Here is a 15,340-nt window from a genome sequence, read left to right as displayed (position 1 = left end):
CCCCCCCCCCCCTTCCCGCTGATATATTAACACTTCTTCAATGACATTGCTTTATATAATCTCATTTCGTTACTTATGTATCGGATCTTCGTTACCGAAAAAGAAGTATATTTCATTATTGCGATTGTCCATTATAGTTCATACTTTAATGATTTTTAATTATCTTATACAATACCACATGCCCCCGCCCACCAACACCACCTACCTCCCCCTCCGAGCATCTCTAGTGAGGAGGGAATAAACAGTGGAAGAGCAAAGTCTAGTAGCTGTGACCTACAGTATTTTAGGCCTTTCTCTCTCTCTAATACACGCACAATCACACAAATTAATTCAACCAGATACGAGTGCCTCACCATACTCTGAAAGGTTTATTTATTTTTATGAGTCATTGGCTACTATGATATTACGTACAGTGCTCACACTCAAATGCGTAGGAGGCTGGGGGGGGGGGGGGCTGCAGCCCCCAACCTAATGAAAATTCGGGCAATAATGTGAAAATTTCAGTCACCAACTGAGAAAAAAAAAATTATTATTGTAATGACTTTGCCCAAAAATGATAACCAATATGGAAGGGTAATATAAGACGGCAAATGATTGTATGTAATTGGCATGCGCTGTAATAACCGATGAATGCCTATATGATATGGAGGTGACATCCCTATGTTTGGACGTATCTATGTTCCGACAACAAGAAAAAATTCGAAGCAATTCTTTGTTGTCCAAAAATTGTTTGTACCAAGAAAACTAGTTTGGTCTGGAGAAATGTTGGCCCAAAAAAAATATTGGTCACAAACATATATTGGGGTTTGAAAAATTGCTTTCTTGGTACAAAAGATTTTGGGGATAAAAAAAAAACGTGTCCCGGATTATTTTTTTTGTCGGAACATAGAGACGTCGGAACAAAGAGACGTCGGAACATAGAGACGTCGGAACATAGAGACGTCGGAACATAGAGACGTCGTAACAAAGAGACGTCGGAACATAGAGACGTCGTAACAAAGAGACATCGGAACAAAGAGACGTCGGAACATAGAGACGTCGGAACATACGTCGGAAAATAGAGACGTCGGAACAGAGAGACGTCGGAACATAGAGACGTCGGAACATAGAGACGTCGGAACATAGAGACTTCGTAACATAGAGACGTCGGAACAAAGAGTTTTCGGAACAAAGAGACGTCGGAACTTAGAGACGTCGGAACATAGAGACTTCGGAACATAGAGACGTCGGAACTTATAGAGACGTCGGAACATAGAGACGTCGGAACATACGTCGGAAAATAGAGACGTCGGAAAATAGAGACGTCGGAACAGAGAGACGTCGGAACATAGAGACGTCGGAACATAGAGACGTCGGAACATAGAGACTTCGTAACAAAGAGACGTCGGAACATAGAGACGTCGTAACAAAGAGACGTCGGAACAAAGAGACGTCGGAACATAGAGACGTCGGAACTTAGAGACGTCGGAACATAGAGACGTCGGAACATACGTCGGAAAATAGAGACGTCGGAACAGAGAGACTTCGGAACAGAGAGACGTCGGAATATATAGAGACCTCGGAAAATATAGAGACGTCGGAACATAGAGATGAAAAAATGTGGTTATATTTCCAGGCAATTCGTTACAACCCCCCCCCCCCCCACCCCAAATCAAATTGGGCTTCTACGTATATTGCTCACACTGTATCTACACACTGTGTTCATCTAACATATGATATCTGTGGTACAGACCTACTAGTGAATGTTAACTTTTTTTTCATTATAATCTCTATTAATATAATGATGTACACGGTATATCAAGCTCATTGTATTCTTTATACATGACCTGTCAATCGCGATGTAATACGTCACGTGACTAAACGACTGCAGCTCCGGTATCTGGATACGTCAATGATCTGTTGTGCTGAAGGTCATTTTGACAAGTACTAAATCTGTCTCTATTTTATGATAATGTTAGCCATACAATGGCTTGGAAGAAAACAAGAGTAAATTAACATCTTATACAATTTCATTAGGTATATTATTATGTTCAAAACCATCTTAATAAATTGATGGTTTTCTTGAAAGTTTCTAACCATCATATTTTTTATCTCTTGAATTTCTTAACTTCAAGTGAATATACTTATGGAAGAAGGCGGATGTATAACTAACATAGTATAACTAGGTGTCACCAATGATGTGCGCAAATGGAGGGAGAGGGGGACATGCCATCAACCACCTTCGACCTTATCGGGGAATATGGTTCAGTCGGTGGATGTTTGCATTCTGCAAGTGAAGATCAGAATAAGAACACTACTAATGATGTTCCGAATTTTTGAATTAATCAAATATTATTAACTAGCACAATCTTCTTTAAGATCTAATTTGTAAATTCCTAATTTTTGGTCTAAAATGTTATTTGGGTTATATTTTATTTTGTTTTTATTCTGGGGGTGGGATGGGGGCACCCTAGACCACCATATATGGGAGTTATAGCTTCAGTGATCCTACTGCATCATCCACTCGTTTAGAAAATGTTTCATTAGCACCTGGCCCTGTCATAAACATTTAAGTCACTACTTAAATCAGTCGGAAGAATATTCAAATTTTACACTGTACCCCGACCCACACCTTATAAATTAATCCGCACGACACTGGTGCGTGATTAAATGATGACATGTTGTAATTAGTTTATCAAATGTTAACAAAAAGAAAGAATACAACCTTGTATCATTACGTTAAGTTTAGCAATCATCATCAATGTCTGCTTCAGTTGAAGTTTATTTTCCATTGAATGTTCAATCATTGTGGTCTGAGCATATTCATATGTTGTGTCGTAATTTATAGTGTAGATAGTTAACATATGAACATTGTGTGTAAATGAGAAATCCAAATAACAGAGACATACGCGTTTCACAATAAGGTACGATTGGCCTATTAAGAACGCCACACAAAATAAAATGATTCTGTAAAATGACTCTGTAGGGGAATAAATGATTTTACGTTACTTTATAAGCTGTGCTTTATTCATTGGTTTACACATGTAATTGAAGATATACGCTAGGGCATTCTGATGGTTGCTGTAGTGTACATATGTCGAATGGAAGCCATATGAGGAGTTGAGATGTAAATTAATTGTTAACATGTCAAAAAGACACCTACTGGTGGTGGGGTTGAGTTGAATGGGTGGACGTATAGGCCTATAGCGGACTGGGGAGTTGCCCCCCCCCCCCTTGTTCGCTTCTTAAAAAAAGCCCTGTATATACGTATATTCACGTTGCCTCAATGCACTAATTAAAACATTGGAGCACTGATACAGGAATAACAATGGAACTGATAGGCCTACATGAAGCACATGAGACTTAATAAATATATTTATGAACCGTAGTTTCACATTAGACTACTACACTGTCCACACAATTAAGATGTTAGGAGACCTCTACATTTATTGTTATTCTATTCAAACTTGTGGAAACTAAACAAACGCACGACCATCGCATCCGCGATCGTGCACATAAACGGTACGTGATGAGAGGTTAAACTAAACTGTTTTTAATTCTTTCTGTACGCCATTCCTATACGTGCCTAGAATATCAAGGTTTTACATTACTAATGAAATCACAAGAAGTGATATAAATATTTGGCTAAAATCTAACTGAAATAGCGCATATCACATGTACAGACGTCCACATTATCAAAGGCCTACTTTCATTTTGGAAGTGGAAACTTTCAGCGCGAGGGAGGGTGGGGGGGGGGGGGCTGGTTGCGGTCCTGTTTTTATTTAATGGAATTGTTGAAAATAAGCCGGCACTTTCAGTAACTGTAAAACAAACATCAAGAAAAGCTAATCTTTGCATCATGTACTGTTATCACATTTTATTCCGCCAGGTAGAGTTGAATAAAATTTGATTATAGATGGGCGGGGTTAGTCTTTAAAACTGCAGTAGCACGTTGCGGCATCTGAGCACTTAACGAAAGAGTGTTAGTGGGGGGGGGGTGGGGTGGGTCTGGGAAAGAGAGAAGCAAGGTAAAAAAGAATGAAGCAGAGCTTATACTATTATATAAATATGTATATTAATTGGTGGAGCACTTTATGAAGTAATATGTTAATATGTTATGTTTATGAAGAAATATGTTTCCCATTGAGAGCGCTGTGTCATAATGGAACCATTTCTTTTGTGATTCTTAAGGATTCGGATTTATAGCTTTGCCGTATTTCTAAAGCTACCATCATTTACAAACTATCTTCATTCTCTGGCTCATTTAACCTTTTTTAACGCTCTCATATTTTAACCAACTGATAGGGATTGAAGACAAGCAAATGTTTAAACGTTCATATGTTCATCAGAGAACATTACATTGCATTACGGTCCGGATAACGCTAAAAGCAAAAGTTTTACTTTAATGACACATTTCATATTTGAAAATATTGAGGAAATAATGTGAATTTGCGATGTTAACGATAAATTTATAAAAAAAAAAAAAAATAGTCGACGCTTGGGCGTGTGTGTGTCCGTTTAAACACGACGATCTCAAGAAGGGAATGTCGGACCAATTGCATATTTGGTGTGTAGAATTACCACAATAATTATAAGAAGCCTATTGTCTTTGGTGGAGGCCACAAGTCATTTGAAGTCACCAGTGGTCAAATTGTGAAAACATTGTAAACACAATATTTCAAGAAGGGAACTTGTGCACACCTCATATTTGGTGTGTAGAAGTAACACATTTAGTACAAGAAGTTGTTTGTTGTTGGTGGAGGTCAAATGTCATTTGGGATCACCAGAGTCAAATTGTGAAAATCTTGTAAACACAATATCTCAAGAATGAGAGCTTGGACAGACCTCATATTTGGTGTGTAGAATTACCACATTAATTTTAAGAAGCCAATTGGTTTTGGTGGAGGTCACAGGTCAATTAGGGTCACCAGGGGTCAAATTGTGAACACATTGAAAACAATATATCAAGAATAGAAGCTTTGGCAGATCTCATATTTGGTTGTAGATGTACCCAATTTAAGAAGCCTACGGTATTTATTGCTTATGATGGAGGTCATAGGTCATTTGAAGTCAACAAACGCCAAACAGTTACTTTGTTCTCCTCTTACCTGTCTCTCTACACTAACACACCTCACGAAACATAATATCGAAAGGGAAGCTTGGACAGATCGCATATTTGATATGTACTTGTACCATATTGAGTACAAGAAGCCTAATTTTGTAGGTGGAGGTCAAGGGTCGTTTGAGTTCAACAGGGGTCAAATAGTGGAGAGAAAAAAATAACACAATATTTCAACAAGGACAGATGTCATATTTAGTATTACAGTCAGTACAAGAAGCCTGTTGTTGAGGTCAATTGTCATTTCAGGACAGCCTGTGTCATTTTGAATTTGTTTGTCACATAACACTGCTTTTCACTGTATTACTAAGACCAATACCAAGTATGTTGTACACCATCATTTTACATTTCGGTAGTCAGATTCATAAAGAAAACTGCTCAAACTGTTACATTATCGAAACCACAATGCATCTTTGTATTCTGGTTTGGTTTTTACCTTAACGATGTAATGTTGAAGACGTAATGAAGGTTCATATCTAGTTTTATTTGTTTATTGGCTTATTCGGGGGTCTGTTTATACGTTTGTGAGATTAATAAAACTAGTAGAAAATTAACTCCGCAATTTACAATTATATTCAAACGAATTGACAGGGAAAAAATCGATGTGATACGTCTTCTATGACGATTAATTCAAAATCCTCTTACTCTAGAAAAGATCACCCACACCTCCTATATTCTCAACCCACACCCCAAATACGCCCACCCCCCCCCCTCCTTACAAGCGCCCTCGAGATATTCCTTCTATTTAAGGTATGTTGAAAATTATCGGTTATTTTCATAATTGATAGACAAAAATAAACAAATGGATAATGTAAGAGCAAAGCATTGCATGATTTACATTTTGTAAACTTTCTACCTTCAGATAGAGTTGGAAAACATGTCAGGTTACATCAACGATATATGTCTCTTTGAACAGGAATAGTGTGGTACCGTTTATGAGCACCCGACAATTAACAGAACGGACTTGGTGGGAAAGAAGAGAGAGGGGGTTGGGGAGGAGGGTTTGAGTGAGTTGAAAATAATGAAACAGAGCCGTACTTCAACTTATCTATTCACTGCTGCCCCACTGTAATTATTTATAACAAGTTTCCGATTGAGAGCTCGATGTCACAATAGAACCTGTTTAGAGACTTTTGGATTTGGAATTTAAAATGTTGGGCCTTAAAGAAAAAAGCATCCATGATACCGCTTTAGTTGTTTTCAAGCTTGTCCGTAGCCGGTGTGTTCCTGATCCTTCCAAGAAACGGCTGTTATAGAGGGAGGGACAACTATGGATGTATTGCGTTCTATGGGTTAATCCTTATACTGCAGTATCCAAAATAGTAACAATTAAAGAAGGATATAATGACAAATGACTCATTCTATTTCTTTCTCTGATTATAGACTATCTGACTGTCTGCTGCCCTCATCGATACCCATCGGACCATCTCTATCCACACTGAAAGCTCGGGGAGTGAAATGTAAAGTACTCATTGATTAATCAAATAGTGTCTTTCCATGTATATCATGTTGTTTACAGTTCAAACCATTCCCGTAGTCGCGTATTGATTGGGTTTTAGGTTCAGTCAAAGTGAGGGCGCTATATCACCGGGCGTCATTGCATGTTGCAATAGACATGGACATATATTCATGAGTCAGAAAATTTGTCAGATATAATTTTATTTGTTGATGTCGTACAGTACAGGGTAGATTGTACTGTGCAACAAGTTCAGTAAATTATTTTTCTTAATAAAGTCAATCTGCTGCATTAAAGACTGTCATAAGCCATCACTCTCCTACATTTTTTAAGCAAGTACATATAACTGTGTATCGAGCCCATCATACAGATAACAATACTAGAATATATTTAAAAAAGGCTTTCTGAGTGCGTATATCATGAGAAATAGTAATGAAAACAGTATCGTAGGAAGCGATTTAAACATAATTGGATTTGCAGGTCTGAGGTGGGTTTTTTTTTCGGTACTACGGTGGCTCAAGTAGGACACTGGAAATGTTGCTATATTATACCGAAAATTCAGAATTTAAATCTCAAAATTTCGGCTAAGTTTCTCGAATTTTCAACTGTTTAATCATAAAGTAGCAACCGGGAAATGTCTACTTCTTTCACAACAAGTCAACTAATTCATCGAAATGTTAATGGTGTTTTTTGTTTTGTTTAGTACGACCGTAAATACGTTTTTTATTGATGTTCACTATTGAAATTGTTAAACTGATGACAAACTGTATAGACCCATCTATTTAAATTTGACTTCTATGTCAGACTGCTACATTCTGTCAAAATTGTGAAAAGAAGGAATGGTAATCACTCGCACTTCTAAACAACTATTTAATATAGGTCAAATATTGCAGAAAAAACAAATAAAATTTGTTTAAATGTGTGATGATCTTATCGTGTAACGTCGAACAGATTTATAGTTTTTTTTAAATATTTCATGGTAGCTGGGTGCTAACTAAGGACAGGAACGGATAGAGGGATACATTGGGAAAATCTACAGTTTTAGTTTTTTTGTTTATAAATGCATTCTCAGAATGTCTGTTTTCACCATGCTTCCCGAAATTACTTTTCTAAAGAACATGTAACACCATGACAACCAAAACTATTGTTAACGAAAATAAATAATATGCATCCCTAGCGAAACAAAGATCTTAGTAAAACGTAATATCTAATGTGTTTCTATTGTGTATTGTTCAAAATGTTTCATCCACTAATACATCATCGATAATTTTTTATTCGTTAAAGCCTTTATATTGTTTATTAATTTTACAGTTTTGTGGATTCCTGATTATGCTAAGTTTGATGAACGCTATCAGCTTGATCTCGGCTCTGGTTGTTGGCGAGTAAGTAATCTTTACATTTCTTGTATAATAATTATTCCATCACATTTGTTTAAATAACATATCGATATTGTAATTACTGGGAAGAGCATCGTGTTACCACTGACGTGGTACTTGAATACCCCAGGCGTTTATAAATTAGCGCACGTCACTGTAATGACCACAGCATGGCGTAGTCAAAGTAACGAACATGAAGTGACGTCATCGGATGAACTAACTATATCAATAACTGTTTAATTGAGTCATATGTCGGTTACCAGTTGATAGTTGCTGACATATATTTAAAAACAGAAATTACTGACATATCGGGTGAGCAGAGACAAGTGAGCAAAACACGTTGAGTGATTGGATGACGTTAGTAGTAACAAATATTTATAAATATTCAATGGGTTGATTAAAATTATGTAGTTAACAAATATTACTGAACATACACTTAGTGGATTGAAGGGATGTAGTCAACAATTATAATTAAACATACACTGAGTGGGTTAAACTGATGTAGTCAACAAATAATACTAACACAATGGGTGGATTGAAGGGATGTAGTCAACAAATATTACTAAACAAGCAGCAGGTGGATGAAAGGGATGTAGTCAACACATTTTACTTAACAGACACTTAGTGGATTAGAGTGATGTAGTCAACATATATTACTAAATATACAATGGGTGGATCAGATTGATGTAGTCAACAAATATTACTGGACAGGCAATGGGTGCAGTAAAGGGATGTAGTCAACAATTAGTACTAACATACACTGAGTGTATTAAATTTATGTAGTCAACAAATATTACTAAACAAGGGATGGGTGGATAAAAGTGAAGTAGTCAACAAATATTTCAAAATTTACACTGAATTTATAAATTTATGTTGTAATCAATAAGAAAGAAAGATATATGGCAATGGGTTGATTAACATAAACCTTAACATATTTTACGTAACATTGAATGGTTGTTTTAAAGTAATGTAGTACAATCATTGCTAAATATTGGGTTGATGTAAAATTTATAAACATTATTGAACATCCCAAATTGTAACTCATTCCATAAAAAGGTATAGTATAAAGTGTACTAGTAACAATCACCGTGGTAACGTAATGACGTATTAGTATAATATATTACATACCTAACAGTACGAGGTATAAATTCATGTAGAGAACACTTATAACTAAACAATCATTAAAATATTGGTTTAAATGATGAAGTGAAAACAAACTTCTCATCATCCAATGTATAGGGTAAAGTAATAGTAATCAATCATATATCTATAACAATCCAATCAAGCACTCGGTAACTAAAGGTACATTGGAAACATGTAAATATATCTATACTTATATACTGAGCGACTAAAAGCATTTTAGCAAACAATAAGAACTAATAATACAGCAGAAATATCATATTAACACATTCCCTACTGAATACTATATTTATCATTTATGGTAAGGATTGAATGTTACTAATTATAATTCCCATCCTTATAAATCTTAACATCTAACAGCTATGATTATCCAACCACCCCCCTCCCCGTTCGTCAAAAACGAAAATTGTAGTATTACTAGGCCTAGTATCCACGCATTCTGATTGAATAAGTGTGTAATGTTTAGAGGAGAAAAGCAGTAACTTATAATTAAACATTTTCCATTATATACAAATAATGAAAATATAAAAACATAATCTGAAAATTATCATTACCCCGCCCTGAACAAGAAAATAAAACAATAACATTGTAAATGACTAGGCATAATACCCAAGCAATCTGTTTGCATGATTTTTATTCTTCTTTGTCCCGTAGAAGGTTGGATCATGGTAGATGAATTATGCAAGTACATGTTCCTGAAGACAACCTGTTCTGATCCTGTTGGAGTTATTATACATCAATCAGTTCATCGGAAATTGCTTGCCCTAGGTTTACACAAAACAAGTTGGGAGGGTAATTGGAAACTTAAAAGGGAATTCGGGTCTTTAAAAATAATTGTGACGTTGTCACAACATTGGCCATCGTCCTGTATAAATCCTTCACTTTGCGTTCATCACCATCGCTGTTTTCATATACTTTGTGTCGATATTTGTTTAAATGTATTACTCAGGGGAATGTTAGTTATGTAGTTAAGTTTAAATCATCATACTTGTTTTTAACTAACTTGATTTTATTCTGAGATTTTCAAATTTGTTTATTCTGTTAAGCATTTTTTTTTTCCTTATTCACTTCATGGATATGTCTTCTGCCAATTATAAAGAAGGAACGATTTATGTCAGAATGACGAGCTTATTAATAAGTTATACCCGAAAATATCAACAACAAAAAAAGATTTGAGAAAACAAATCTTTCATCGAATTGTACTTGATGGAGTAATTACAAAGAAAACGGAATATTGATGAGTTTGACTGCCTCGGTTTTGAGATTTCACATGGTGACATAGGTATAATTTTGAAAGAAGAATACGCAACACTGTACATAAAGTTAAGGTACGTGGTAGTATTAGAAAGACGGTACTTTCACGTTTCCAAGGTGTAACTGTGGGTGTCACATAAGAACAAGCACCACCCATCATTAAACCAGGAATCTTGCAAGAAAGAACACTAATCCAACAGTATTTATGGAATTTACCTCCGTGGTAGTTAATTTAGAGGCACATATGTTGTCATGGTAAATATAGTAATTCTATAACGAGAATCGATGCATGATTGGTTATGGATACTGGAGTTACTGCATATGGTGGAGAGGATATGGATATTTAATTATGTCATCAAATGTCCACACTGACGCATGTCTTCTCATCTCTTGGAAAACTAGAAGTATGTTATAATTTAAAGCAAATATAATACTAAACTTGACGCAAAATTTGGAAACAAAATGGTAGAAAAGATGAATAGTGACATATGGATATCAGAGGATGTGAATGGTGAGATAAGTATTTTTTGTATTATAATAAGCAATTAAGTCAGTTTCTCTACAATTATGAATTTAATAATAAATAATATGGAGTATCCATTTCTTTATTTTGCTACTCTTGATATAATTTCTAAGGAGGACGAATTAATGAGCGTTGTTAAACTGTCATTACTTATTGGCAAAATTGAAACTTCGACCTTTCCAGCTAACTGCACTAAAAGCTCAGAGAAAAATACATCGTTATATGCATTTGTCATATCAATAGAAATTAGTTTCATTGATTAAATATCTTTACAACATTTGAGCTGAATAAAATATGCCAGCTTTTTTTAACGAGTCCGTAGATTAAACAAACTTCAATCAAAAGCCCCGCCCACTAGATCATGCGCCAGTCAAATCTCTCAATTTTGTTTACGACTGTTAGGCCTAGTGTAATGAACATACTGACAAGGGGAGTCGCAGTGATTTTACGGTATATCGTTCGCACCATAAGGGTACAGAAAATAAATTTCTTTCGAAACTTGACAGCTTTTTTCTATTAACCCATCTGGTCAGAGTGCATGTAGAATAACAACATTGAACCTACTTCGGAAGTTTGTTTTCCTAAATTCATCATCAAGACAGGTATTGAGACTTTAACATAAATTTTTGTTTTGATCTTTTTTATGTATTATGCAAAGTTCATACTTACAATTAGAAAGTGCAAATATTATGAGGGTTTATTGGAACCTCAACGCTTCTGTAACATATCCAGTCTTTGTTGCGTAGAAACATTTTACAGCAATGAATACAAATATTAATATATGATTGCATGTGATTTGTACTATAGCCTTACATGTAAATGTTACTTTCCTTGGCTTTGACTAGTTTCCTAGAACCACTTATTAGGATATTATATAATCGGTTGTCATATTTAGCGATAGCCAAATTAAGTATCGTGCTACTCTGATTGGTGGAAAGTGAACATGTGATGATTCTATATGCAAATTTTATTTCACCAACGACAGTCATTTATTGTACGTCAAACCATAACTTTTAATAAAAGTAAAGTAAATCATCTGTAAAATTGTTATTTATTTTATTAACACTTTATTGACACGATATCACCAAACATAAACCAAGGCCTGCTGAACCGGAGTTGAAGCTACAAACGCCCGTAATAGACCCGTTTCGAATTGTTCTCTATGGATGCGTGTAAGTGTGTAAATGAACAGGGATCCATAACTATACGGAACAGGTGATGAGGGTAATGGACGATTCATGTTACACGGCATGGTGGGGACCCACATATGTCCTGACGAAGTGCTTGGTGAAAGGAACTTGATGCGCAGCGTCAATAGCCATATTGGACAGAAAAACTACTTTATGCATAAAGGCTTATGAAAATGTTCAACATTGTTGAGGGAAGGGTTGGTAGCAGGTGTGTGTAGCCAGAAGTTTGTTTTCAGGTCGGAATAACCCAACGGAGCCTCTGGAGAGAGAAGCGTACCTCCGAGGGCCGGAGGTCCAGGAAAAACGCTCGGCGGGGGACCAAAAGCAAATCACCGGAAGCTCTAGGGAATTTAAAAAGATGTAGGAATTATAATGAAGGATTGTTCTATCTTCAAATGGCATTGTTTGCGCTCTAAACATACCATAAAAGTCACAAGTTTTATTATATATATATATATATATATATATATATATATATATATATATATATATATATATATATATATATATATATATATATATATATATATATATATATATATATATATATTAGCCAAACTCAGATTAACGGCCGGTCGATTTATTATATGATGGTAGGGGGTAGCATGGGGTAGCATGGGACTTGGTTCCACTAAAACTGTCCTACAGGAAGTAATTATTAGACAACTCTAGCTACGATGGGTGCTCTCGAAGCGCTGAGGAAGTAACATTGTTCTAACTGTTGAGTAATGTTTTACTTCAGTTTATCTTTTATACCTCCGCCTCCCACCCCCTTCTCCCTCTATGACTACTCGCCAGTCTGAGATTGAAGGCCTCACAAAATCGCATAGTGCCAGGAGGGACCTGCGTGAGGGAGCTTTCAAGGCATTCTTTAAAGTGGCGGAGTGTCCATACAGTCGGGGGGGGGGGAGGCGCGGATGCCCCCTTGACGGACTCAAATGGACTGCTGGCGCCCTTTTTAGCTTTTTACCACTTTTTACTTATTCGCGATTATTGACTTTTTTATTGCTCTCTCAACCTATTGATATTTGTCACATATTGTTGGTGTAATTTTCTGACGAATGCTCTAACGGCGGTCTTTAAATTATCGGCACTTCTGTTGTACGAAACTATTTCCAAGAACTGTACGGGGTTTTCCATCTATTTTTAGACGATACGCCACGCGCAGTGGCTGAAATAGTACTACAACAAAGATACCACAGAGATTGCGATGAAGCGCATTTACTTTCAACACCCATATAAACTTCCGAGATGCACAAATGGCGATGACACCTATTTATTCTTCGTTTTTCTGCAAAATTAGCAAGGCCCGGAAAGGGTCATTTCCGGCGATCTAGGGAGTATCTTTACTGAACAAAATTGTGTACGCTGTGGTAGCTCTCCGCTTAGATAGTGTCGAAAGCGTCCGTACAGACCAATCTCGCCATCCCCTCTGACCAATACTTCTAGCTCCGCCACTGATTCTTGGGTAGGGGGTGTGAGACTATTAATTTATAAGTCATGATTTATGATTCACTCTTATGACGTAGCTGACTACATATATATCTTACACATATTAATAATTATGGTAACTTGCCTTCCATAGTCGCACGTGGAGGTACGAACTAGTTTGTTCGTGCAAAACGTTATATCAATATTTTGAAGGAGTGAGCATTGACGCATCTAATATTTATCACAGATGTAGCTTTACTGGACGGTCGTCGTGTGGGAGAGGTTTCAGTACAAGGGGTTCCCCTCCCCGTTGTCAAAGTTTTCCTTGTGGGCCCGGGGATAAGATATAAATTAAATGGTGCTGTATCAAAAATCAACATACCTTAGCTATCCCCATACATCTATGGCTATTTATATACATGTTGAGACATTTTCATCGTCAAATTATTGTTGTTGGGTTTGGGGGGTGGGGAGTGGGGTAAAGGTATCTCAGTTCTCCCAGCCAAATCACTAAGCCTTTTTTATGTGTCTTTAAGAAGTTTAATCTGAAGTGTAAAATGTCATTAAACATTGTTACGGGAAAATCAAACAAGCCCCATCGCGCCACCAATTCCCTCATGTGGCGTGAAGAGGATTTCTTCACTAGGCCTGCATTGTTAGTATTCTTATTTAATGTAGAATGTGTGCATTATTATCTTCTCTACGCCATAGTACAAATTTAATGAATCTCACAGATGTATCCAAACTTAAAATGTATTTGTCCTGGAAACAAAAAGAGATTTTCGACAAAAAATCAACAGGTTTTGAATGAGATTACCACACACACAAGAACGTACTTAATATGGGGTAGATTAGTGTCCATGGACCTTTAATCGTTAATATTGACTTCTTAGATTACGTTGTTTTCCTCCTGATCTTCTGCCAAGCAAACGGATCTGTAACAATTATAATTTCGGAACGTGTTTGTAGTATGTTTGCTTCTGAGTAATATCATTTCGATGGCTGGTAAATATTCTCTCTGGAAGCAAAGTTATTGATTGTTTGTGTTTGTTCTGTCAGTGATATGATTGAAATTGGTGAAACGAAACAATTGATGGCTTAGTATATGCCATGTAAAGAGACCCTCAAGAAAATAACTATGCAGTACCGTCAAATCAAAAATTATATTAGATTCGGTCACAATATAAAAATTACAAATCAGTACACAGCAACATGAACTTGCCCTACTTAGAAATGAATAAATGCAATTGTTTGTGTCAGAAGCAGTACCAAATCGGTTGAATCCATGCTGCGATGTCCCCCAAGACAACCGTTGCATATGTAGGTCATACAGCCTGTCCTACTTGAAAGATCAACTGATTGTATACATATTGATATTTACGGAAGTCCTAACCAGATGATCTATCATGTTAGAACAGTAAGTATATTAATTCCTAAGCGTTTGAACTGTTTTTCAATTGTTCTGTTTGTTTTTAGAACGATATCCAAAACCACTTGATCGGTTTCGATTAACATTTTTGAAACATTAAAAGGTCTTCTGGTTTGTGAAAAGACTATGAAATAAACTCAATGTAGGCATGTAGCTGTCTAAGTTCTATGTACTTAAAATGTTATGTTATCCTAATCTTGTGGAAATGTTTTTTTTTCCTCTGTGGATAAATGATTGACAAATAATGAAAGAAACTAAAGACATTTAGAGTTGAATTCCCCGGATGAAATCATTAAGTCTGCTGTTGCCAGATGTTTTTGAAAGTATAGGACAACCTTAAAAAACAAATACATATCTTAGTTTGAATATTCGTCAGTTAATTTTTTTTTTACAACCACATCATCTAACATGCACTAAAGCTTTTTTCATATCCTCTTAAGAGA

At 36.0% G+C, this 15,340-nt stretch overlaps 1 protein-coding gene across 13 annotated transcripts in view; it reads left to right on the top strand.

The window, feature by feature from the left end:
* The window catches only part of LOC139982656 (uncharacterized), a 333,630-nt gene that overhangs the window by 247,740 nt on the left and 70,550 nt on the right, over positions 1 to 15,340 (top strand). For 8 of the 13 annotated variants that reach the window (XM_071995681.1, XM_071995679.1, XM_071995677.1 and 5 more), the window contains exons 19-21: positions 6,482 to 6,558; positions 7,866 to 7,936; positions 9,725 to 11,884. The exons of 4 other annotated variants lie outside the window; for them this stretch is intronic. In XM_071995681.1, coding sequence (XP_071851782.1) covers positions 6,482 to 6,558; positions 7,866 to 7,936; positions 9,725 to 9,742 — 166 coding nt within the window. In that variant the 3' untranslated portion in view covers positions 9,743 to 11,884. Of the gene's footprint in view, positions 1 to 6,481; positions 6,559 to 7,865; positions 7,937 to 9,724; positions 11,885 to 15,340 lie in introns of those variants that run through there. One more of the 13 variants, XM_071995678.1, reaches the window with a different exon arrangement.

The sequence above is a fragment of the Apostichopus japonicus genome, chromosome 16 (assembly GCF_037975245.1).
Source record: "Apostichopus japonicus isolate 1M-3 chromosome 16, ASM3797524v1, whole genome shotgun sequence".
In the NCBI taxonomy this organism is placed as follows: Eukaryota; Metazoa; Echinodermata; class Holothuroidea; order Aspidochirotida; family Stichopodidae; genus Apostichopus; species Apostichopus japonicus.
This window is presented reverse-complemented; position numbering and strand designations above follow the sequence as displayed.